The 27,478-nt window shown below is 32.3% G+C and overlaps 2 protein-coding genes across 14 annotated transcripts in view; both read left to right on the top strand.

Annotated features, from left to right (window-relative positions):
• Positions 1-2,420, top strand: part of LOC143246426 (tRNA endonuclease ANKZF1-like) — a 48,464-nt gene extending 46,044 nt beyond the window's left edge. For 5 of the 6 annotated variants that reach the window (XM_076493121.1, XM_076493120.1, XM_076493122.1 and 2 more), the window contains one exon: positions 82-340. In XM_076493121.1, the coding sequence (XP_076349236.1) occupies positions 82-196 (115 nt within the window). In that variant the 3' untranslated portion in view covers positions 197-340. Of the gene's footprint in view, positions 1-81 lie in introns of all 6 variants that reach the window. The other variant, XM_076493124.1, reaches the window with a different exon arrangement.
• Positions 2,421-6,421: 4,001 nt separating this feature from the next.
• LOC143246425 (actin-binding Rho-activating protein-like) lies at positions 6,422-26,074 on the top strand. 8 transcript variants are annotated; one of them, XM_076493115.1, is made up of 5 exons: positions 6,435-6,506; positions 8,785-8,930; positions 10,741-10,974; positions 18,116-18,456; positions 24,426-26,074. In XM_076493115.1, exons 3-5 carry the CDS (start codon positions 10,749-10,751, stop codon positions 24,594-24,596), a joined length of 738 nt encoding a protein of 245 aa, XP_076349230.1. In that variant the 5' UTR covers positions 6,435-6,506; positions 8,785-8,930; positions 10,741-10,748; the 3' UTR covers positions 24,597-26,074. The 8 variants fall into 8 exon arrangements, with proteins under 8 accessions (XP_076349232.1, XP_076349230.1, XP_076349233.1 ...); XM_076493116.1 differs by lacking the exon at positions 6,435-6,506 and adding an exon at positions 6,708-6,801; XM_076493114.1 differs by lacking the exon at positions 6,435-6,506 and adding an exon at positions 6,714-6,861.
• The last annotated feature ends 1,404 nt before the right edge of the window (positions 26,075-27,478 follow it).

Genomic DNA, 27,478 nt, shown 5'->3' with positions numbered 1-27,478 from the left:
TTGTGAATATGATATGAACACATAAATACTTTAAATAGCTGCTAATCTAATGTTTTATATTTAAAAACTTTTGCATGATAGCCGGTGTTTCCAGTGTGGGGTTGACATTTCTGGAAAGATACCTTTTGAATACAACAATTGTCTGTTCTGCTCAACGAGTTGTGTGAAAACACAGAGGAAGAAGTGTTCCAGCTAACACTAACTTACTAGGGATTGACAAATATATAAAATTCAGCTTTCATCTTCTGAACTTATTTGTTACAATGAGTAATAATTTTAAAAACTATTTTACACCCATAAGGGGTAATTTGAATTTTACTCTAAAGCAGTTAAGCACATTTTTTTTTAATACTTCATGGGTGTTATTCACTACAGTGTTTACATACCTACTGAATATTTAAGTTTTTTATGAAACAAAACTTAGGTTAATCAGAGAATATTTTTGTTTAAGATATATTTTTGATCCACAAATGATTAATCAACACTTAACTGAAACAAAAAAAGTTTGTAGTATGTATCTTTGAGTAAAAATTATCTGTAGAAACACAGTAGTTACACTGCAATGGTGTCAAAACTAAGATGTTTTATTGAACAGTTCAGACACCAAAATTGTGGAAACATTAAGCATGCAATACACTGATGCAAACTTCCATTACATTTCATGAATAATTGTACCAGGATTTAATATGTATCATTTTATTAATCAGGTTTTCCATTAACCATCTCTATTTGAATACTTGAATGATATTCAACTGTTAATTATGGCTTTTAAAAACAAACAGTAACATTTATGTAAACTTGCAGACTTGAATTGCATACATGAATACATATACAATTTTTCTGCGTGGTTTATAATGTAGTACTTATGATCTAGTTTTCTCAGGTTATTGATTTTAATCTCACATTAACTTTCCGAGTAACTTCAAATAGTATAGATCTAAGAAACTCGTGATAATGTTTATTTTTTTTTAATCTGTTTTCATATAATTAAAATTGCATACTTTCTTCATCAGTTGCCAAGGAAAGCTATACATGATTCTTTAAGGCCTGATTATATATTTTTATACAGTTTACTTCTGTTACTTTTGAGAAGTCCTGCCATTATAACAAAATCTACAATGCCTTTTCTTATCTAGCTAAAAGTACAGTTTTTACATTGTGTAGCATGTATGAAGTTGATTGTTAATATTTTTTAATTGTTCACATTAATATGCATTTGTTAATGAGCATTAACTTCCATGTTCTGGAGCTACACCTTCATTTCTGCTTTGCTTACAAATGTAACTTGTATTTGCATAGGGTAACACACAAATGTAACTTGTATCTTTTTAGGGTAACACAGTTAGTAATATTTTTCTTTATTAATGAACCTTCATTTATTTTTCATTGGATTACACTGTATTTCCTAACACTTTAAATAATGCCATTTTCTATTTTATGAACCAAAATACTAACAAATTGTTGTGCTTTGGTAATTCTTGAACAGTGACATCGAATAAATTTCTCCAATTTTTTTTAAATACGTAAGTGAAAAAAGGCTAAATAAAAACTTTTGAAAAAGTAGATTTCCAAAATCTCCTATTAAAGAAAATTAAGAAAAAATAAATCTAAATGTACATACACATATGTATGTGGATCCTATTTTACATCCAAAATTGCCATGTTGAAACTGTTTCTCAGGTTACTTTCACATGTAAAGAAAAATATGTTATTCTGTAACTAGGTATAGAAATTTTGTAACATTTTGTGAATAGAAATCAAATGCTGGTGTATGCTTTTTATGATTTAAGTGTGTAAATTATTTGTATAAAAGAAAGTAATATATGAGTTGCTGTATATTTTATTTTTATTCTAAGATGACAGTAACACCTTTATATTGGTATGTAATGAATTTTAATAACCTTTGACACTCAACAGGTCAAAAAGGAAAAGGTTGTTTAACAAAGACATAATTCAGGTTGTGGCTTTTAAATTATTAAATTTGTTAGCAATAGGTTTGTACTTTTAAAAAAAATTCTGGGCTTTTGTTTCATATGCTGTTTGTGAATATTGATTGCTCAAGAATGTTGTACACTAACATTGAACTTGTACTTGCTTTGAAAATCATTTCCGTGTTTTATACAAAGTAATTTGCCATCATCATAAACAGCAAAGTAAATTTTTCATTACCAATACTAAAACCTGTTTCTGTGCTTGACAAGATGTGTTTATTACATGTGTTTGCAAAGTAGTGTATTGTTGTCATTCACAATCATGCATAATTTTCACTGTCTTTATCTGCAGTGGTTACTTAAAACTTTCTCTTCTTGTGGAAGTTATTGAATATAGGTTATAAAGTTAAAATGTGGAAAATATATTATTAGTATGGCTTTTACTGTATTGTAAAAAATCATGATACAATAAAATAAGTTTGAGCTAGATTTTTGAGTGTTTTCAAGTAATGGATATTATCAATCAAGACCAATATTGGTGGAACAGCCAGGAGAATGATACTCCATCTTAACCAAGATAATTCAATATTACTGTTACAACACCACCTTTTGGCAAACCAGGAGCTCATCTGATCAGATCAGTTGCTTGAACCTCAGATATTTTGTTTTTAGTAGTTAACAGTGAATGATTAGCAATATATTATCTTTTGTATACTAACTTTGCCAGTGCTACAGGGTGTTTGGAAAGTCACTGTGCACTTATATATTTATTAACAGACATGTTTCAATATAGAATACAGGAGGTAAATATGAATGACAATTATAAACAAGGTTGAAAGTGACCCCTGTTGGCATCAATACAGGCCTGGATCCTTCTTATTTTGTTTCTAAATACTGCTATCAGTTGCTGGCTTGAAATAGACTGAATAAAATATGATTACAAAACTGGACAGTGACTTTCCGAACACTGTGTATAATACACATTAAACCTAAAATAACATATTAAGATTTTTGTAGTTTAGTTATACACTGTTTTTTTGGGGGGATACACTAAGTTATCCAATTAAAATCTTAACGTTTTTAAACTGTAACAGTAATGTATTACTTCATTTCAAAGTATTCAAAATTGTATAGGTGTTATATTTTACTGCTATCCCATTATTATAATAGGGAGTGGCTATTGTCATGGTATGGACTGTTACTAGATTTTATCATATCTTGTGACATATTCACACTGCTTGCAAAACAGTTAAAAAGAACAGCAAAATCTTAAGTCAGTCCCTTAACTGGGAAATCAATGTAAAATGCCACTATACAATAAGGCATTCATGACTTCTTAAGTGTTTTCAAAAGACTACCATGTTCAAATCAGTTACATAGGTCACATCATAATACTACCCTGTCCCACTTCACAGCTGACATTACCATAGTCGTATCCAAAGCTTTCTCCAGGTTGCCATCTAACTTGGACTTGTCCACCTGTAGCATACTGTGAATAGTGCAACTCACTGCTCCATGTTAGGACTTTCCATTACTTCTTCAACCCACGTTTCATTCTCATGGCTTGTGAGAGCCAAAACCTTCCATTTATGGCTGCAGTTATTAACTATTTATCTGAAATATCTTGAACAATCATACAACTAGTGCTTTGTGCAGTAACATTAAACTTCTCTTAATGCAAGTATAATTTCAAATGACTGTCTGTGGCAGCTGCTATCTCTTTAAAGCCCATGTATCAGTGGTCAATAAGATTCACTTGCATATTCTATGAAGATATGCATATTACCTGCTTGGATATTTATTTAATTTTATTTAGAAATAATACATCAAAATCCCAAATGTAGTATTTCTACAAGTTTATCGTTTAATTAATTTGATAGGCTATGAATAACATTCAATTACAAGGACTTTGTGTACTTGAATACATGCTGAATGTAACATAAATGGTTTAACGTCTCACTTGTGATTATTTAGAGCATTATGTTCTCGCAGAGATTTATTTTTTATTAAGAAACATAGAAAAATAATAATTCGGCCCAAAAGTTACCCAAAACAATAGTTAAGATACATTATTACAACTAAAATTAAATTGCATGAAAGAATAAAACCTTGTACCAACAAGACATCATTTAACTTATTGTTAAGTTTATACCCATCAACCAAGATTCTTTGTCTTCAGTTATTTTAACTTTGGTAAGGCAGTCGATTCGTACTCTAAGGATCGCAGGTACGAATCCCTGTCGCACCAAACATGCTCGCTCTTTCAACCGTGGGGGCGTTATGATGTGATGTAAATTTTTTAATTTCTTGTTTGGTTTTGTATGCATTTTAATTTTTATCTGCAAACGTCGTTGTTAATGATTTGTCAGTAATGTTTAAAATCGTTGCTTAAGCCCTCCAGTGGCACAACGGTATGTCTACGGTCTCGCACCACAAGAAACCGGGTTTCGATGCCCGTGATAGGCAGAATACAGATAACCCATTGTGTGGCGTTATGTTTAATTCTAAACAAACAAATAAATTCAGTGTTGGAAAAAATAATGTTAGATCAGCGCGTTTATGATTTTACGCTGTCTGAGGTCAATATTTTTAATGGATGGTGCATTTAAGTAACTTGTTTTTAGCTTTGTTTAGTATCCGTCGAAATTTAGGTGTATGGCTGTTGTCTTAGCTGTAAGTAAAAGTTTCTTTAGTTTCAAGAATTTTAGGGTGCAATCTTTTTCCCGATACTCCTTTAGAAACGATAAAACTACTCTTTTCTTCTAAAAGGATTTGTGGTGCGATGGATTTACTGTTATACACTTACTTTAATATCAATGTTTGTTTAAGTTAAATTTATAGTTAGAAATATACATAACTTATACTATTAAATTTATTCTGCGACGTTTCCGCGTATTTACTAAAGTTGTTGAAAATTCTCGGGTGTAAGAATCAGCAACAAGTGTGTTAACGTTATTATCTATATTGTTGTGCAGACTGAAATTAGAAAGTCTTCGCGCCTACAAATGTAACCAACATAATAGGTCAAGAGACAATGCATGTTACTGGCCTACTACAGTTAGTGTGCTATAAACCTCGGAAGCTATAATGATTAGTGCTTAGTTATCGGGAACCTTAGGCATTTGACCAGAAACGTTAATAAATTTCGAGCAATACAAACCATTTAATTTCAACGTATTTGCATGGGACATTAGTATTTTCATGAAAACATTACATAACTTCAATGGCGAAAAATACGACGTGAGAAAGGCGAGGAAAGAAGAATACAGGGCTAGCTTCCTGTTTTGTTTGTTTTGGAATTTCGCACAAAGCTACTCGAGGGCTATCTGTGCTAGCCGTCCCTAATTTAGCAGTGTAAGACTAGAGGGAAGGCAACTAGTCATCACGCCAACTCTTGGACTACTCTTTTTACCAACGAATAATGGAATTGGCTGTCACATTATAGCGCCCCCACGGCTGAAAGGGCGAGCATGTTTAGCACGACGGAGATTCGAACCCGCAACCCTCAGATTATAAGTCGATTGCCACAACCGCCGGGTCATTGTAATGTTTCCTAAAATTCAATTGCCCTTTCGAATACAACTTTTATCTGTTGATGGCTCGATGCTATGAGTCTAAACATTGTAATGATTAAACGTTGCTGTTGTTATAATTTTAATGTCCAGTTTAGTAGATTTCTCAATAAACATTACGCTTTTTGAAACTTGAAAATAGTGTGCTGTGTTACAACAGATTGGGCTAGTTTCTGTATTGAAAGAATGTTAAAGAAACTTTCTTTTTAATTGAAATTTGTCCCTAGTCACTCTATTGATATACATGTAAGAACACGCCTTATTAGTTTGTTCGTTTCAGAATTTTTCTTCAAAGCTAAATAAGGACTATTTGCGTACAGCTGTGTCTGTGTGTTTTCTTATAGCAAAGCCACATCGGGCTACTTGCTGAGTCCACCGAGAGAAATCGCATACCTGATTTTATCGTTGTTAATCCATAGACTTACCGCTGTGCTAGAGGGGGACAAGCTGTGTGTATTCAAATTTATAGACTATAAGAAAGGCACATTGTCAACAGTCTCTCTGCCATACATTAAGTCAAGTATTGTATTAGTGAATGGCGTATTATGACTGTCATTCTTATAGTTCACTATGATCTAGAGCGCGAAGCTCATTTTTGAGGCAACGAGACTCGAATCAGAAATGTTTAGATTCAATGTCGGAACATACTGGCTAGTAGGCCGCATCTTTCTCGTACAATAATTACAGTGCAAATGAAATTATTGTTGCGTTAATAATAAAATAGCACCAGGGCATTCGATCATTGATAAATCAACAACAACAGTTTTAGGTATAAAAATAAAAGTAAAACTTATTAGCTAGAAAATCTGTGTAAATTATATCTGAACATGCCAAGCGATTTTTCAAATACAGATAAAGTTACCGTGATCGTCAAATTAGCTGTGACATTTGGTGCTGGATTTTATTGTTACTGTGAATGGCTGAAAAGTAGTAGTACTGCTACTAGATAAAAGATGGAGTATAGTGGTGGTATACTTGCATAAGCGGACTTTAGTGACAACAGGTAAACTTAAAAATTACATATATTTTCGGCATTATACCAATTTTCGCCTTATGTGTATATATATATATATATCATAATTTTATTAACAAAAATATATAAGCTCTCTTAGTTTTTGTGTACTTTTTTCGTAACGTTTGTTGACACGTTGTGAAAAGTTAATACTATTTATATGCGGTCTGATTAAAAAATAAAAAAAAGTTTATTTGCACGTTAGCAAAGATAGCACAAGTAGCTCCACAGTTGAGTAATCTGAAGGGAAGGAAAACGTCGCAATAAATAATTTTCAGAGCTTAGAGTAAAGTTTGAATTATCTCTTCAATCTTTTGACATAATCTTCTATTTATTGGTGGCTTGGGTAGGCAGTAAAATAATAATAGTAATAGGAAAGTTTGAAATTTATTAATTTTGAAAAACTTTTTAAGAACGCATGGCAGATCAACGAAAATGCCACTGACATCGACAATGAGAAATGTGCTAATCACTAAAATCAGTGAATGTTATATTGCATATGTAAATTATACCGTTGTAAAATATAAATAGTTTATATTAATGTGTCTAACAGTCTACTTACCTGTTATCAGCACCACTAGTACTACTTCACTTTTAGTTTCCTATTCATATTTATTGTTTTTATATTTACATTGTACATGTTGGTATGTTGCTTTTAATTGCACTGTAACTTGTAAATACAAGTAGTTCTGGTGCTAACTGTGATTTTAAAAGTTTAAGTTCTAGATTAAATGTTACTATTAACATTGTGTCTTGGTAAAACTAACAGGTTAATCCCTCCCTTTTTTTACTGTATGATCGTAGATTTTATTACTTTTTGTAATGTCAATAGTTTACATTGACTTAGTTTTAACAAACCATTGTGTATCAATATCATGTAGACCTGTCTAATTCAGACTTTATACCAGTAAGTGACTTAGGCTTCAGTAAGGATAAGTTGTAATTTATTGCTGAGACATTTCAGAATACTTTTTTATTGACAAGACCTCTTGTGTTGTCAGCAAATATATGCATAATATTGATAATTTATAAAATTTAAAAAAATATATGGCACTTTCAAGTAGGTACTTTGTTTCAGATGTCCTTATTACAGTAATAAGATATTGCCATTTCTTCTTTTGTTTTTTGTGACTTAAATTGCATGTCTTGCATTGTATTTCATTTGACTATGTCATATATGTAACTGGAAGTCTAACATGAATTTATGTAATTTTAAAATTAATTTCAAAGTTTTTTCACAACATAAATTCACCATAGTTTGCACATTGCAGCAAATATATTTCTTGAATTCCAGATAAAATATTATTAATGAAAAATAAAATATTTTTATGTATTGTTTGCATAGTTTTAAGATAACCTAATTCATTTTCTCACAAGTAAAAATATCATCTTTAGTTCTAATTTTTTTTGTCTTAGGTTTATTCAGTATTTCCTGTAAATTTTCATGTTCTCTTAAAAATATAAGTCAAAGATCCACAGTTTATCTTTGTAAAGAGCAGAGGTAACACTGTCAGAACATTGGTAAAGTAAGAATACCTATATGATAGCAAAAAACTTCTAATATTTGGGGGCCAATAAAGTATAATTTTTCTGTGTTGAAGTAAAATCATTTACAGCTGTATCCAACTGTTCCTGTGAGTCTTGCACTTTAAACTGGCTATCAGTTTTGTAATAATTCTGTGCATCTCTTCCAGATGACTGGTATTTTTATCACAATGAGACCATAATACATCATTGTACTCCAAGTTCTAATAGTTTTTCACAGTATTTTTTGAATAATATTTTAAATATTAAAATAAAAATATCTGTAGCTAAAAGTTAGCACAGCTGCACTTTTCTATAGACCTCATGATTTTTTTAAGTCTCATGTATTGTCATAAATTTTTCACACAAGTATTATGCTGCATTCATAAACTGTATCAACACTCTTTACTTTGAATGGAAACATAACTATGTAGAAATGTGTTAAACCCTTGAACTCAGAATGTTGATATTAATATAAAAACAAATGTACTTAATTTCAAGAATTGAACCTAACACATTACTTGTGAACCAGAGTTTACTGATGTAAAATTAATGTTCAAACTATGGCATTACCATGAAATCTTATAAGTCAACTAATGCTTTATTTCTTTGAACTTGTAAACTGTATTGAAAAATCAGTCTGTATTTAAGGTATTTTATAAAATGTACGTAAATGGTAGAGGAAAAATTTAACTTTATGCATGGGATTTTGCATGTGTAATATTATTATATGCATTTTAATCAGGTGGATCATTGGACTAATTCTAGTGGATCAAGATCTGAGATACTCTCAGGAATGTCTGCTAATCTTATTGTGTTGGTATTTTGCGTGCTGAGAACTACTGCATGTAGACATCTCATAAATTCAGTTATAGTTGCCTGGAAATGTGGGTGAGTGTTGGATGAATTTAATAACAGTCTAAACATAACTATTTATTAATAATTTTAAGCAAATGAGTATGTTTTACATGTTTTTTTTTTCTTTCTGCAAGAAAATGATGAAGTTAAATAGAAAATAAGAACATGAGGCCCAGCATCTTCTTGGATTTTCCATGTGTTAGGCTAGCTTTTCCAATAGTTACCTATCATCATTAATCTTGAAGAATTTTAAATAGTGAAATAAGAGTAGGCCTCGTGTAGTGGTAAATTAGATCATACGCAAAGATTTATGGCTATTTATATATTCAAGTTGCCTCTGAAGAAGAAAGGTCTGCTTTCTGAAAGCTCTTGGATTATAGGGTTTTTCTTCAGTATATTCAGTATGTTATCATGCAACTTTCCCTATCACCTAATGACAGTAAGTGAAAATATATGATCACCTTTTGAAAGTTCTATATTATTTGATTATCTTGAGCAACAAAACTGATATATTATGTCTACAGTGTTGAGGTGTTTATCCTTTATTTGAAAGTGTTGTAATTATCAGAATTTGACTGTTGACTTCTTTATCTTGCTCATCACTGTCAGCTGAAACCAGTTAGTTTTTTAATCTTGTGAAATTTCTAGTTTGTTGAAAGGAGAGCTGCTCATAATGTTGTATGACAATGACCTCTAGCATTACTAACTTGTCATTTAGTGACATTTTCACTTCATGTGTAAACAGGATGGATGTTGTTTTTGTTTCAACTTTAATTTATTTTTTGAACAGGATTTTCTTTTGCCTGTAGTACTAGTATTTTATTTCCAAAATAAATTATTTGCTTCAACATTTGAAGTATTTTTAACATCTTTGTTTCTGGCATCCTCTCATGTTTAAGAACTTTAATTATACAATAATCATGTATATTCTGTTGTTATGAGTTGTTTTGAACTTCTTAGACTTTAGTGAAGACTGTTACATCTATTTATTGTACATCATTCTGATAATTGTGTATAAAGAAAGTTGCTTTTCTTAAGATGCAATTTTAACAATTAGCCACTTTCTGCAGTGACAGTCTATTCCCATTATAAGCCACAAAGCTGTATATTTTCTTATCATGTTTATATGTGGATTTCACCCTATGGATCCTTTTGCAACACATTAAAATCTTATAGGCTAGAATGTTAACATTTGCTGTTACCTCTAATATTGCAAAAGAGATGAATTACTTCATCTTACATAAAGGATCTGATCTGACCAATACCAGCTGATTTCATTAGAGGGTCATTTACTAAGTAAGTGCTATGTCATCATTGATCAAGATATTTGTGCTTAAACTGGAAGTTATTTCATCTTGTATCTCTTTGCAGGACCTATTATCTTATGTTTTGTTCCTACCTGGTTGGTAATTATTGTTTCCATATTTTCTGAATATCTGAACCTTCATCAGTGAAGACAAGAGCAACAATAAAGTGTACAATACTGGAACAGTGTTGCTTTTTTTGCTAGTATTTCCACCCAGCTAAGAAGCCAACTTCTTCTATATCCATCTGCAATAATTCATGTGATAAGCTATCTTGTAACCCATATCACTTATGGACCTGTTAAAAATTCCAAGCCTATTAGTGAATTCTGATTTCTTTTGAACAAGTTAATTGCAAACAATTTACATTGTTATTAATTAATATTTTTTAGGAAGTTTTGTTAGGTTGCACCTTCTGACAAAAAACTTAATCACTAAGTGCATACACACTGATTTCAGAAAATATATCATTTGGTCTATGATTTGCCTTTAATATGAATTTACACAGTTTCATTACAAATTTTTTAAACACTTTCTAGGTTTGTGGATGGATCAGCAGCGAAAACAGCCAGTGAAGATCTATGGCAATGTTGGCCTGGCAGGCCGAATTGCCTCATTTCAGAAGAAAGTTGAAGGGCATAAAGAGGCACAATATGTTAATCCATTTTCAGAGTGGGAAGAAGTACCTCATAGAACAAAGTTGGACAAAAATGATTCAAGTTGTAGGATTCAAGCAGAAGAATCTAAGACAGAGAATCAGGACAGTAAGGCTGGTGAGATGATGATAAAATAAGAGTATGGTATAAGGTGATTTAGGAGCATAAGAACACCATAATGAAGAAACTGTTGTAGACTACTATTGAGGTAATACAAGAATTTCACATTGATCTGTTAGAAGTGGTAACCATCCATCTGCCTTAAGAGTTCTTCCTGGCATACATACATACATATATATATATATATATGAAATAAAAGTAGTTTTATATTCAGTATAGAACTGAAAAAGAAGAAACAAAATCACTGTAAACATTTCTGTTTACATACTTTATTCATTACGTGTAAAATGTGTATGGTTGTTACTCTTCATAGTTAACCCTCTATTACACATTGTAAGGTAAAGGTAACAAATATATCTTTGATGTTTAATGCACATGCAAATCCTTCAGTTCTGTAGTTGAATGTTCTTACATCCAGGTAACACTAAATATACCCTAGAATTATTATTGTTACTTCTTCAGTTACTATTAACCCTGTTGTTATGAGTCATTGTCAAAGGCCACATCATTGTGTTTATTGACTTGCATTCGAAAATTATTGAACTACTATTTTATGTCAATAAGTTTGGTATCAAACTGTATATTATAATTCAAATTTTAGTATTATATGTTATTTCTAAACATACCATCCTATGATACCGAAGCTATTTCTTGATCTCCAGGTTTCTGTGGCTCGTAGTAGTTCATTTTCAGATACTAGGAACTGAATTTTCATTCATAGGAATCTCTTTCTGTTTTCCATGACTTGTATTCCATTACCTTCTTAAGGTGGCATGTCCTATAACAGATTTTCTTTGCGGAAGATAAATCTTTTGCATGTCACATCTCATCAGATTTGTCATATCTGTATGTAATTAGCTCGTCAGTTGAATTGCCCTATGGATGGCATTGTGCTGGTTGTTATGTGAACTACTTTTAATGCTTTTTTATCTCATTACTTGCATTATCTGGCAGTATCCTCTTTCAAGGGTTTTTGACTACCCCTATAGATATTTTGACCACATATGTTGGACTTTAACCAAAGATGAGTACTTTCCTCAATCATATGTTCTTTATTTCCAGGGTCCCTTTATTTTTTCACTAAATTCAGTTCCGTGGCAAATGTTGCCCAGGCAAATATGCTTTTTCTTCTCACTTCTGTACTAATAACTTCTTTCACTATAAGTAACACAGGTTGCAATAGGCTACGTCAAAATAAGGTGTTCCATAAGACCATTTAGGCACCTACCAGGTGGTATTGCCTTACTGTGGACTGTCACTCATGGACAATCATGAGTAAAGTTAAAGGGGATCCTGCCTGTTCCTACTGATATTCGTGTTAAATAAATGGGGATCAGTTAGATTTTAAAAATGTAGGGAACTTGTTTCACCTATTGCAGAATTTCCAGAGCCTTGTTCCTCCGAACTCCCCAACATGTTTTCCCTCTATGCACTCTGTTAGTGGAGCTCGGGAGTCCTTACCACTCAGTTTCCAGCGTCTAGGGTGGCAGACAAAGATTTTCTTTATATCCAGAGTTTTTGAGTGTGTTCTTTCACTCTTGTATTCTGGATCCTAGTGTACCTGGATGTGTTTTCCAGATGTTAGTAGGAGTGGCATCAGCCTCTGAGGAAACCAACTCATAACACTGGTTCAGATATGGTACGAGGCTGTTAAGTTGTGGAGGGCATGGTAATTCTCTTTTATCAGTATTGGTTTAGTGTATTGGTCAGTGAAGGTGATTCACTCTTTCCTCATGATTCCAAATATGAAGTGGTCCCATCATGGGTACTTGAATGAGCATACTTTCTATGTCCTTTCCATAATTCTAGGAGCAAGCAGAATACTCCTTGTTTACTTGGTTGGGGAGTGAAGATGAATGTTCATAATTCCAGATCAGATAAGTTCTGTTCCCTTGGTTGAGTACAACATGCATGATCCCATCTTTCCAAGCCTGAGGTTTTGCCTTTTGAACTTCTTCAGCTGGAGGATAAATGTTGTTCACTTCGTTGTTACATACTTTATTGTGATTCTGGTGGTGTGAAATGCATCACTGTATGTCAGCAGGTTGGGATCTAATAAAAGTGTATATTTTTACAATAGCCTTAGTCATTAACATGGGATATAGATACAATGGCTACCGACTCTAAGTTGTGGAATCTCATCTACTTTGTTGTGGCTAATCTTTACTGACAATTACTTATTCCCTAATTACTTCAATATGGGAACAAAATTCCAGGTGAAGAATGTACCTGTTCTGTGTGTAGTATAGTTTCCCTACTTTTGTATAATATATTCTTATGGTACACTCCTCTTCTGTGCAGATGCTTTGTGTATGGATCATGCCTGGACTGGCACCTTCTTCTTCTCAGTGTATGATTCAAGCTATAGTGTCAGTGGGTGGTAATTATGTTTTGGAAGTTAACATTTTCCCCAACTGAAAATGTTATTTCCAAAAAATAATTACCTCTACTGACACTATTGTCCTACCTCCTTATTAAATGTCAGTTTGTCTCAAAAAAAGTGATTACATTATCAGGGGTGCTTAATACAGTACCTAGATAGAGGGTGCAATGAAGCTGGTAAATAAAATTTGCAAATCAGAATTTGCCTAAGGCATTCAAATGCAATATAAAAGGCTGGAGCTAGAGTCCTCAATACTTAGATGGGCAAAGAGAGGAAACTTGGAGATTGAGAAATAGCTATAGTGTCAGTGGGGTAAGTATTATTGGAATTAACTTTTCATTTTAAGAAAATGTTAACTTCAGTTTCATGAGTTAAAAATAAATATAAAAAAATAACACCTTGAACATCAATTTTTGGGTCACATGACATCTATGAAGCACTGGTTCAAACTAGGTGTTTGTGGTGTTAAAATACAAAGTACGTAGTTTTGTGGGAATCAAATTATTGATAATAACAAGGTAGAATATAAAATAAGAACCTCCTATAGACTTTTCTATTTTCTGAGATATCGATTAAGTACTGAACCAAACACGTCGACCCTTCTCACCACTTTTGATTTTTGGAAACATCCCCTTATGTACATATACTTATGTGTATGACGTGAATAATCAGTTGAAGGATCAGAATGTCCCCTTAGTGGCTTTCTCAGCCATTTTAAGGAGGTAGGTTGTGTCTTTAGTCTGCTCAAAATTTCATATTTTTTTAGACCTGAATACAGCCTAGTTACTAAACTTAATAGACTATAATGGAATTCTGTGGTACTTGTATGTGTATATATAGTAATTTATGATTTTTTGAGGTATTTAACTGTATGTATATAAAATTATTTCATTTCATATCCTCCATGTGAGAAACTTTAGAAGGCTTAGCAACCTACTTTAAGCAGTAAGTGATTACAAAGGTTGTAACTAGAAGAGATAATTGTTTGCTTTTGTTATTTACTGTTCTGTGTTTTAGGAAAATTAAGTTTAAGAACATGTTTGTAAATAGTGATAATGTATTATAACTTAACATGACTATTTTACAAACTACTAGATCTCTAAAACACAGCCAGACAAATCACTTTGTAAAGGCGAGTTTTATATTCTTGGATATGGTAACATGAGTGCGTGTGCACCAAATTGTTCTAATTTCTGGTACTTTAGGCATGACTAGAAGGTAAATATAATGAAAATAATAAATTAATATATATATGTGTGTGTGTGTGTAATGTTATGAGATTTAAGTTATCTAGAGTAAACATTTGTGTTTTTGTGTTACAATTTGTAGATATTCCAGATTGAAAAAAAACTATATATTTTTATTTCCTAATTTTTTATAATGGTTATGACATTGTTCAAGTGACAGATCCCATATAGTTAGTATAAAAAGTAACATGAAACATAAAATCTTACTGAGAACAAATGTTTGAAATGTGTTTAGATGAACCCATCTAGAGATCACATAAATAATATACAAGATGTTTTGTATAAAGAATAGTTTTTAATCATTACACAGAAATCACTTCACATTCAGACTAGTAAAGAAACAGACTCTATTTTCACAAATATATCTATAGTAAAAATACTTTATTAAAAACCCTGATATTTCGTGTACAGAAGACTTGCTATCTTTACTAAAAGTCTACCATATTTTGTGAAGGTGTACGTACTGCATCAAAAGTTAAGTACCTAACACCTGCAAATGTGTATACAACCTTGTGTATTTTATACCAAACCTATCATGAAAACATTAAACATTGTCACTTCTAAGTAACATATCCACTTACAATTAACCAAAATATATTTTTGGGGGCAGTATAGACCTATTTAAGCAAGAAATGTTGCTTAAACATTTTAAACATTAAAAGAAAACATGTTTTTTTCTTCTATTTTTATAATGCATGCAGCAGAGGGTTAAAAAATGGCAAATGTTTTACTTTATCTTGAAAATGTAGTTCTAGACATAGGAAAGGACTGCAAAATATCATTGCTGAACTGTGAAGTTTATAAATTTTATTTAACTCATTTGTGTATCAGAATACAGTAACGATTAACAACACGCTAACATATATTTATCTTAACATCAGTTACTGACTGTTATTTATTTTGTATTTAAGTAACTTTCTTCTTCATTCAGAAGTGGCAAATCAGCAGGTTAGTCTTACCCTTAGTTTATCTCTCAAATTTTATATAAATTCTATTTCAAGTGGCATAAAGCAGTGAATTCAGTCTGTTTACTTGCTTCTTTTTAGCTATAGATAAATAAATATTTATTCATGAAAGCTTGCTAAATCAGCAATGAATGAGAAAAAATATCGAATACTGAAGATAAAAATATCCTCGGCTCATTCATTCGAAGTTTATTTTATACAGAAAATAATGTTATCCTATGTAGTTGCTACTTCCAGCACTTTTTCATACGTTGTAATTGTTGTATGTAACATGCTCTCTAATCACATCCAATCAACTTCTTAATCTGTATAATACTAGTAGTATTTTGGCCTGCATGTTAATTTCCTGTAGAAGCTATCTCTCTTTAAATATCCAGTTAAAACTGAGGACTCAGTTGTAAGTGTTTTAGGTAGAATAATGTTAGCTCACAATCAGAGAAGCTACCAAGTTAGAGTCAAACTTAAACTCAACCTGGTAATGAGCATAGCTAATTAAATATGCTTTTCCTGTTCCCTTAATTGTAAAGTTTGGATTGCATTCTTTCATTAGTTTGATACCTTTACTGATAACAATATTTTGGAGTAAAATCTCGATAGCTTTTAAAGTTTGGTCAGTTTAGAGATTTAGGTTAGTCCTAAACCCATATACTAAGCTAACAGTGTAAAACGATCCCCATAATAAAAGTATATTTAAAAAATTAAAATTTATAAAACTCCATATAAATAGTAGTACTGAAAGTGACAATAAAAAAAAACAAAGGAACAGTTGAGTATACCTTCCCTTCAAAACAAAAAATAATGCCAGCTGTTAGCTTCCAGTACTGTTGGAATTATTTGTTTGTTAGCTGTTAGCACAAAGCTCTCCAATGAATGGTCTGTATGTGCTTTGCCCACCAAAGGTTTTGAAATCCACTTGTTGTTATTATAGGCTTACAGAATTACCACTGGGGGAATGGAAGGCAAACTAATTGATTAATCAAAATTTGTATTTTTTTTTTTTATTTTACTGTTTTTGCATATTACAACAATTTTGGTTTTGTTGATTGGCACAAAAATTGCCAAGTAACCAAAATTAGTTTGTCAGATTATTACTGTTTTCAGAGTTTCAACAATAAGTTAATCTAAGATATGATTAATTGATTTCACAAAAGAATCAAGTAAGTAAAGTTATGTTTTTCATTTATTTTGTTTCATTTTTGTTGTTGAACTGCTGACTGTGGAAGGCAACTCTATGATAGTACTTGTTGCTACCTTTTCTGTTTTTTTGCAGTATTATGGGGCCACTGATTAACTGCTTAGCAAATATCACAAGTCACCCAGCTCTATAGGAGGTGGTATTCTTTAAACCTTCTAAACCAATAACTGTTATAAGATTCTTATTGAATTTGTAACAGAGTTCAAGGAATTTTGAATTTAAAATGTGATAAGAGCAACAGTGATTGTGAAAAAGGAAAGCATGCTTTCAAGCTCTTTCTGAGAAGTCTTTAAGGGTTGAGTAAATTTTGATGTGCCTAATAAGTTGTTGATAGTAAACATCATAACTTATTCATAGATGGAGAGTTCAGGAGTCAAACTTGAAAATGTACATTTTATTCAAAACTTTGAATTATATTCTTTGATGATGGTGCCAGTATCTAAATCCAGATATTGCACTTTGTTTCTAGTGAAAGTAATTCTTCCTTAGTTTGATTATGTTAAGAAATCTTGATATTTTATGTATAAGAAAGAATGTAATCAATATTTTAAGTAAGAATAACACAGTTTTTTTTTATCATTAAGGTTTGTAATCTGTGGAAATTAAAGTTCAAATAAATACAAATCTGGAAATTAACTACCAAAGCTGCTTTGTATTAGAAACACAAAAATATGTGAAATTCATCCAAAAATGTTTCAGCAAAAATTAAGCAAAAAATATTTTGCTTTAACTCCAACAGCAGTTGACAAATTTTATAAACATACACACAAAATAAGCAGTTTAGTATAACTCACTGTTTCATTTTATTCATGTTTCATAAACTCAGTTTAACTTCTGATTTACTGGAGTGACATTGAACAGAGTATTATGGGATAAATTAATTACACGAATGTTGCTCGTGAACTTGGATTGTGCATGCAGTAAAGAAGATATTTGCCTAAATAAATAATTTTATGGTACAAATTGATGATGGTATTATTAACTTCCTAATGTTTTTCCCCTAAATGAGTAAGTAGTCAGTTTGTAGAAACACTTTCAAAGGAAGAAATGGAGTTTGAAGATAAAGTACTTGGCAAAAAAAAACCAACAAAATATTAAGGTTCACAAGTAGTTACTCAATGGTAAACTAATGGTTTTGTAAAACCATAATTGGCTTTATGTTTGTTGGCTGTATGTTTCATTTATACAATGAAACATACAGCTAACCTAATGGTTTACTGTTATCAGTACTTTAACATATTTCTAATGCATATTTTGTTATTGTGAAGCTTAATAAATCTAATAGTTAAGTTTTGTTTATGTACTTAAAAATGTTACTATATAAATGCATGTTCTTGATGTTTGTTAGATCATGGAATAACTCAGCTACGAAAGCAACCAGTAAAGATTTATGGTAACACTGGATTAGCTAGCAGAGTTACAATGTTTCAGAAGAAAGCTGAAGAGCATAAAAAGAAACAGATGATTAATCCATTCTCAGGCTGGGAAGGAGCATCTCACAGAGCTCGACTGGATAAAGATGATCCAAGGTATGGAAAGCCAGTAGAAGGATCCAAGACAGAAGGTCGAGGCATAAAGGCTAATGAAATGATCACTAATGAGATAAAATTCTTGTGCGAAATGATTTGGAAAAATGGAGAACAGAATTTTGATGGAACAGCTGACATAACTTTTGGAGAATTGTTTCAGGTGAGAGTTTAGTTTTTTTCAGATTTTATGGTATTTTTATTTATAAAGTTAAGCAGCTGAGTATGTTACTGTAAGAGTAGAATTACTATGTCCAAATATTGTACAATCAGTTTTGCAGCCAGTAAGAAAACTCTAAAGCTGTTTTTCATAAAAATCGTTTCTCCATTGATGCTTATATTTTGTTGTAATGTGCTGTCTAACTAGAGTTAGCCTTTGATTATCTCAGATATTGTTCATTTCCCATCAGCATATGCTTCTGTTAACCAGTTCACTTGGGCATTGTGTCTACCAGATCTCTGGTGTCTGTGGAATAAGACATATACTTTCGAAGTATATAAACAAAACAATTTTTATTTTAGTTATTTCATATTTTTCAGAATACCCATCAGTAGTAAGTTTAGAACAGTTTTACTGTTTCATTTTATCAGGCTACCCAATAGATCATTATTAATAGACTATAAAGTATTTTTTCAACTGCTTAGTAGTTTATACAGTTTTCATCTTCTATGGTATATATTTTATATTTTCATGCTGCTAGATAGGAGAAAATATTTCAGTAACTGTGGTACATTGTCCTGTTGTACAGCTTGAGTAAGTTTTTTTGTTGACCATTTGCCCTTTGGTTCAACCATCTTATATCTTGTTTTGTCCAATTAGAGTAAGTCTTCTGTATCTTGTTTTGTCCAATTAGAGTAAGTCTTCTGTTGTCTTAGTTGCTCTATGAGAATCAGCTTTTAATTTTTCAGTGCATCATGCTTTGTTTATAATTCTATTGTGTAGGCTGTGCAGTCAACATTATTTTTATGAGTCAGTCTTATATTGATAACCATTGCTCAAAGCTCTGACAAGAGATGTCTTGAATTGAGTTTTCATTTTGAGAAACAGTAATTCCAAAACATACTTCTCATCTGCTGACACTATAACTATTTCTTGATCTTCAGGGCTTCCACTCTTTTCCAATCTGAGCATTGAGAACACTTGCTCTAGTCTCTCATATCCCACTCAAATGCCTTAGGCAAATTCTAATCTACAGATTTCTTTATCAACCTCAGTGCACCCTCTGCCCAAGTACTTGTATATGAGTACTTCATTCCAGTAATGTAATCACTTTTTTCTCTACAAAGCATTCAGCAAGGGTTTCTATCAACAGGAGTGTTGTGATTATTTACTATTTATGTTGTGCAGTTGTGTGAGGTCTGTGTCTCTGTAGTTATCTTTGCATTTATAAATTATTTAACAACAACACGAATAACAAAAAAACTTATTAACAGGTATGAATTTCCAAGTTAATATTTCTACTACAGAGATTAACCAGTCCTCCTTTTTTCCACCTGTTTGTCAGCAGCCAGAGGAAGAGTTGCTCTCAGTCAAAACTGTCCTTGATATGATCTGTTGTGAGATGGAGATGTATATGTAGACTGTGTGATTTCTGAGGCAGCTTTTTTAAATTACCTGGGGACAACTGGGGAGAATTTAGCCTCATCTTTTCTGGCTTCTTCTTTTACTAGGTCATTCTCAACAGAGGATCAGTTTGAGCAGCCATTTCTCTTAATTTGGTTACTAGACATTGTGATGTTTTAGGAGTCTTTCCTCTTGCATTTGACTCTACTTCTTCCTTATTAGCAGAAAGGATGGCAAGTGACTACTTGGATTTTCCTTGGATATTGCTCTACATTCTAGGATATTTGCTATTCAGTTACATGACAGGATAGCTTGGCTTATCCTCTGTGTTTGTCAGATCAGAATACTTTGGCTGACAACCACCAGGATGAGGTCTATTTAGATTCTCATAGGATGGACCCTTTTTGGGATCTAAGGTGGTCTAAGTTGGAACCTGTGATCACTTTAAACAGATTAGTTTTGTATTCATTTTACTTTCATGGTTGTTCTGAGATATCTCTCCAAAACTGTATGCCTGCACTTTTGCAGTCAATGGGGTATTCACCCTGATCCTGAACTTCATATCGGTGAAGTTTTGCTGCCAGTGGTCCCGGAGACCAAGTTCTTGGGGCTTATCTTTGATCGTAACTGACCTTTATACCACACTTAAAAGCAGCTTCGGGTCAAATGCACAAGAGCACTGAACATCCTCCGTGTTCTCTCTTCTACCAGTTGGGGGGCAGATCGCTGTTCAATGTTAAAGGTATATCGGTGCTCTTATTAGATCGAAACTCGATTATGGATCAGTGGTCTATGGCTCTGCCAGACCCTCGGCACTAAAGATGCTGGACCCGTTCATCACCAAGGACTTGACTCTGCACTGGGGCTTTCCATTTTCCTCTCAGTTTAAGTATATATACATTGAATCTCATGGACCTTCTCTACACCTTCACCGTTTGCACTATCTTTACAATATACTTGAAACTTCATTTCCTTACAAAGCATCCCACCTGGAAATTTATTTTCAGCCTGACTTTTGTTTGAAGCTCTTTATTGTTCCCCTCAGTAATATTGGGATAAGTTGTAGATTTTGTTAATGCCTACCTCAGTCAGATTGTCTTCTTCTGTTTTTTTATTTTTTTTTATTTTGTAATTTTTTGACTTTAATAAATTGGGTAGAAATACTTTATTAGAAAGAGTTCATTTATCATTTTCTGTCCTCAGGAAGCTTTTTTCTCCATCCCATATTATTTGCTGGAGTTCCAGGGAAAGAATTCCAAATTGATACCTTCTATAATTACATTTGTTTTTATTGTCCTTAGCTTCTCATCTTTCTGGCTCTAATTTAGGAATAGTATTCCACAGTGTTTCTTAATCCCCCTCCTTTGGTTTACAGGTCTGTTGGTTTCCATAATATAGGATTTATCTGTATTCTAGATGATCTTTGGCTTGGGTAGACCAATGAGAACAGCATTGGTGACTATTCTGGAGGCGTAGAAGCACAGTTACACCAATACCCTGGACATTTGGAGTGCTTTCACTTGGGGATTCATGGGTACTCCATATTCTAGCTTCAGGTTGTATTTCATATTTTTCATCTGGGAAGCATACATTCTCTAGGCTCTTGTTTATGTACCTTGGATCTTATACACTGAGCTCATTCCCGTCATCTCAATATCATGTTCCAGGAGTGATAAATTTAATTGCAATTCACTTGTCTTAACCCAGACATATTACTCTGACATAAAAGATGCTACATCACGGTTTTTTAAATGGATTTGCTCTCAGTTTAGTTTTCCAATGATCAGTGCCTTTGCAATACATTGGAATTCTCAGATGCAGTTATTTTGGGCTCCAAAACCTCATTCTCAAGTGTCCAGTCAGGATTGGACAAGTTTACATCTGTATGCCTTGTCCCCAAATTGGCTATTGCTCTTTCCCAAATTATGACTATGGTTTGTTCTACTTCCTCTCAAGTTCTATTGGCTGCACCTTATTGGTTAGCTCAAGCATGGTTCCCACTTCTAAGTTATCTGCAGGAATCTCCACCTCTACTTCTTCCACATTGGAAGTCTCTGTTGAGACAACCTCAATCGATCATTTTCCACCCAGATGCTCAGAAACTTAATATTCATGCTTGGACGTTATGCTGAGCTTTGCCTGAAACAAGGGTTTAACTTCTAAGGTTTCTCTGTACTTAACTAAATTTCTCTATAGGCAAACCACAATTGTTTATCAATGGAAATGCAGTATTTATTGTCTGTGGTGTATTCAAAGGGAGTTAAACTTTCTTCATCCAAAATTATCTATAATGTCCCATTTTCTATCTTGAGTATGTGAAAAGGGGCTTGCTTTTTGTACAGTGGCTTTAAATAAGGCATCCTTATCTACTGTATATTGTAGGTATTCTAAATTTTAGAAAGTTTTTAAATCCCCAGTTCTCTCAGGTCTACTAAAATTATTTCTTATTCTTCAGCCCAAATGACTTCTTCAGTTACCAAATTGGGATTTTACAATTGTTTTATATGCATTGGCTCATCCTCCTTTTGAACCCTTAGATTTGTGTTCTTTATTTCACCTTTTTTGTAAAATGTATTTTTTTTGGCTTGTGTACGTCATTGCTCAGAGGTGTTTGCAATCCATGAGCATAGGTCTTTTGATCATTCCACATTTGCCCTGTTTTACCCCGATATGTCTTTTCTGCCCAAGATTAGCAGCTAAGAAAGGGTTAAGATCTGTCTCACCAATCCATTTGTCAGCCGTTTCTCACTTTATGACTTCTCCATTTCCAATTGTTTTTTATGTCCTATCAGGACCCTCAAGTGTTATGTGGCTCATACTAATGTATGTTGAGGGAATAGGAACAGATTTTCATTATAGGAATCTCTTTCTATTTACCATGACTGATATCCCAGTACCCTCATAAGGTGGCTTCATAAATTTTTTTGCATGGCCTATAACAGATTACCTTTATAGAAGATGAATCTTTTTGCTTGTCATATCTTATCAGACTCATCATATCTCTGTGTTGTTAGTCAGTCAGTTGAATTGCCTTCTGGAAGATATTGTGAGGGTTGGTATGTGAACAATTCTTAATTCTTTTTTTTTCTTATTACTTGCATAATCTAACAGTGTCCTCTTCTCAGGGTTTTCGACTATCCCTATTGCTATTTTGACCACATCTGTTGAACTTCAACCAATGATGAGTACTTTCCTCAATCATAATGCTCTTTTATTTCCAAGGTCCCTTTATTTTTCACTGTATCCCACTCTGTGGTGAATGTTGTCCAGGCAGATATGCTTTTTCTGCTCAATTCAACACTATTAATCTCTTTCACTGTAATAATACAGGATGCAACAGGCTCTTTTGAAATGAGATGTTCCATAAGACTGTCTAGGCACCTACCAGATGTTATTACCTTACTATGGACCACCATTCATGGATGATCATGAGTAAAGCTAAAGGGGATCTTGTCTGTTCCTGCTGACCTTCAGGTTGAATAAATTGGGATCAATTTTAGTTTAAAAATGTAGGGAACTTAGAAACATAACACTGTTTCTGGAGCACTGCTCCTCAGAATTTCCCAATACATTTTACCTCTACACATTCCACTAGTGGAGCTAGGGAGTCCTTATCACCCCCAGTTTTCAGTTGCTGGGGTGGCAGACAGAGGCTTTTCCTCCAGAGTTTTTTGAGAAGATGGTGGTCCAATAACCTCAGGCACCAATGCAGAAAATAGGCACTACCACCAGTTAACTTCAACCCTGAGTTTGTGACTATTTGGTTTGGGCTGGCTTATACCAATAATTACTTATATTCTATTCTCTCTTCAATATGGGAACAAAATTCCAGGTGAAGAATATACCTGTTCTGGATGTAGTATAGTTTCCCTACTTTTGTACAATATATTCTTATGTTACACTCCTGTTCTGTGCAGATGCTTTGTGTGTGGATCATGCCTGCACTGGCATCTTCCTTTTCTTAGTGTATGATTCAAGCTATAGTATCAGTGGGTGGTAATTATGTTTTGGAAGTTAACATTTTCCTCAACTGAAAATGTATTTCCAAAAATAGTTACTCAAAAAAGTGATTACATTATCAGGATGGGGTGCTTATATATAGTACCTAGATAAAGGGCACATTGAAGTTTGTGCAGAAATTTGAAAATTAGAATTTGCCCAAGATCTTAGAATGGGGTATAAAAGAGGTGTCCTGAGGAGTGTGGAAGTTTTTGTAATTTTAAAGCAAAATTTAGTAATTTTGAGATATTCAAAAGTGATGGACTAGAATTACTTCTGCAAAATACTAAATAAAGGAAACAAAGGGGTAAGAGTAATAAGTAAATGTTATTTCTGACTTTACCAATTTCTGTGATACATTTTGTAGCTACAAAACAGTAAGGGTTACTGTGGTTTTGTCAATAGTAAATGTATTTGGCAGAAAAAGTTTGTAATTCATGAGTGAAATAATATGGAAAATTAAACTGTTTTTGTAGCAGGAGTATAGCTTATAGATGAAAAGCTTGTCTGTTAAACAACAATTAATATTGGAGAACCGTTAAATTTATGAGCACATTTTTCATTCTCAGATCTATACGGTGATATCTAATAAATTGGTTGGTGTACTGATGCGAGCTAGAAAGCATGGCCTTGTCTACTTTGAGGGTGAGATGCTTTTTCAGCGAAGAGATGATGGTGTCCTGATTAGCCTGCTAAAACCCATTGATGAGATTAATGCATTGTTTAGTCATGAGGCCTAAAGCTGATACCTTTCTCTTCCATGACTAGCCATCTGTGTCAGAATGTTATGATAGTGCCTGATCTCTGTTAATGCAATTAGGATTTTAATTTTAGATTGTTCTAACAATGTTTTGTTATTAATTTTTTGATAATTAACTACCCTGTGTTTTAACAAGTTACTTTTTTAAAATGGGTTTTTTGGCTTTAGTAACATATAAATGAGAAATAAGTTTTAGCAAAATCTTATAGAAATGCACTAACATACAATTTTCTGAAGTTTTTATTTTATACTTTAACAGTTGACAAGGATTTGACTTTCTATAGATGCAAAAATAATTCAGGCCAAATATTTAACTTATTTTGAAACTTTTTTTTGGTAAGAACTAATTAATATTTGACCAGTGTCAAGACAAGATCTCTGTAATTTTCTTGTATTTTGTATTGTTAAGTGGAATGGGGTTTTGATATTTGTAAAAGTAGTGTTTTATCAGAACAATAGTCTATTTATTGTAAGTTTATAACAATCCTGCTCAAAAAAATTTGAGTAGAAAAAAAGTTATTTTTTAAAATATTAATATCAAAACTATTCATGTATGATGCATATTTGAACTAGTAAAATTTTTTTGTACAATAATCTGCATTTATAAAAGGTTATGCATACAGTGAATGTATATAAAAATAATGGTTTTATTGTTACTCTTATCAAAATGTAATATTAAAACATTGTGTGATGAACACATTATTCGTATATAGACAGTTATAACATTTGCAGTTAGGAAGTACAAATTACAGTGTAAAAACGTATCTGGGTATCAGAATTGTACTTTTAATTTTAAAGTATACCTTTAGAAATGTGGAATTAATCTCGGCATGTTGCTTTCATATTGACCTGATGGATTATATTAACTGAATAGTAGTATATATATATAAAATTTGACAGATAGGTTTTATCATTAGGTCAGCTAGGATATCTGAAGTACAAATTAAATATAGTAAAATATATTTTAATCTGCACAGCATCATTCAACATGAAACTGACTGCTGTTATTAAGAATATAAACATTGAAAACTAACATTATTCATTCAGTGTGTTGGCATAAAAAATATTAAAATAAACATTTAGGCTTATTAAGCGTAAAAGCTGTACAAAGAAATGTCTTTATCCCCAAGAGCAAGTACACAAAATAACTGTCAGGCTAATATGATTTTTATAGTGTGTTGTTTAATTTAACAACTTACAGAAATAATTCTGATGCTGTCATCAATTAATAAGTTTCAATATGTACTTGAAAGTGTTGCTAATTTTAATGAGATAATAATATTGAGTAAAATAAAAACATATTATCCTATTCTGTAAATGGAATGTTATTTTTATGACCATGATTTATTACCTACTAAGGTTATTTTTATTTTCTTAATGCTTTGAACAAACAATATTTGTAATGCTTTTAAGATGAATTATTGATCATAATAAAATAAAAGATCCTATCATTCAAAACTTGATTTTGAGTTCTGTTTTGTGTGACACAAATCATGTTGATCATTTCAAAATATAAAAAAATGTTTTAAATATTTTAATGCAGTTTTATTTTTGTGGTTATTTTTCATAAAAAAAATTTAATTTTTATGATACCATTTTCCTTGTAATTTTGTAAGAATTTTCAGATAAAAAAAATGTGGATTATAACCCTAACTAAACTTGTAAAAATTTTGTTAGTGTGTTGAAATGCTGCTCAGCATGACCTGCTGGTTAAAGCACTCAACTTGTAATCTGAGGGTCACGGGTTTGAATCTTCCTTATACCACACATGCACTCCCTTTCAGCAGTGGGAGCAGTATAATATACGATTAGTCCTACTATTCATTGGTAAAAAAGCAGCCCAAGAGTTGGCGGTGGGTGGTGATGACTAGCTGCCTTCCCTCTAGTTTTACACTGCTAAATTAGGGACAGTTGGTGCAGATAGCTCTCATGTAGCTTTTCGCAAAATTCAAAACATACCAAACTCATGTAGTCTAGTTTAGTTTGCTTCATCACTGTGTTTATCATTTAATTTTGTGATCCTTTTGAGAAGGCATACACTTATTGATGAAAGAACTACAAGATGGGGCATTGTTAGCCTAATGGACTATAGATTTGCGAGTTTATATCTCGTGTTTCATTAATGAAAACAAAACAAAAATGGGCACTCTGCACTTTGTGGCTATGGATCTATTAAAAGAAAATAAATTGACATTCAAACCTCACTATTTTACAGAGTAACCCAAATATTGGCTTTGGTAACAATTATCTAGCTGTCTTCCTTCTACTTTTATTAGATCGAGATTAGTGATAGCTGTGCAGAGATTCTCTTTGTGTAGCATTGCACGAAAGTTATAATACAAAACCAACATTGTGTAACATTTATTGTATTTGCTCATCATATGGCAGTAGCCTCAACTGTCACCAACTGTTTATGGAATTTGATATTAAATGTTATATAACATTTAAACACACACACCACTGGGACAAAAGTAATGTCAGTGCTATTTGAAATTTTCTTGATGTTTGTATTTAGATTATGCTATTGTATGATGTGATTTTACTAATTAAAATTACTACATATATGTCATAAAAAAAAAACACCTTGACTGGCAATTAAATGCTTATATGAGCTATGTGAATTTCTCAGAATATACATATTGGCAATGTACTGATACAACATTAATAGCTTTTAGAATTGCATATGCTATAGACATTTATACGTGCATCTAAGTAAAAAAAAATAAATTCTAACAACAATTCAAATGTTTTTATGTTAAATTATGGGCTACCATACTTTCTCAGCACAGGTCCTCAAACCTTCTACATTCTGACAGTAGTTTTCAAACTATTCAATGATTCAACACATACTGAGTAATTGTT

Source organism: Tachypleus tridentatus, chromosome 3, assembly GCF_004210375.1.
Source record: "Tachypleus tridentatus isolate NWPU-2018 chromosome 3, ASM421037v1, whole genome shotgun sequence".
In the NCBI taxonomy this organism is placed as follows: domain Eukaryota; kingdom Metazoa; phylum Arthropoda; class Merostomata; order Xiphosura; family Limulidae; genus Tachypleus; species Tachypleus tridentatus.
This window is presented reverse-complemented; position numbering and strand designations above follow the sequence as displayed.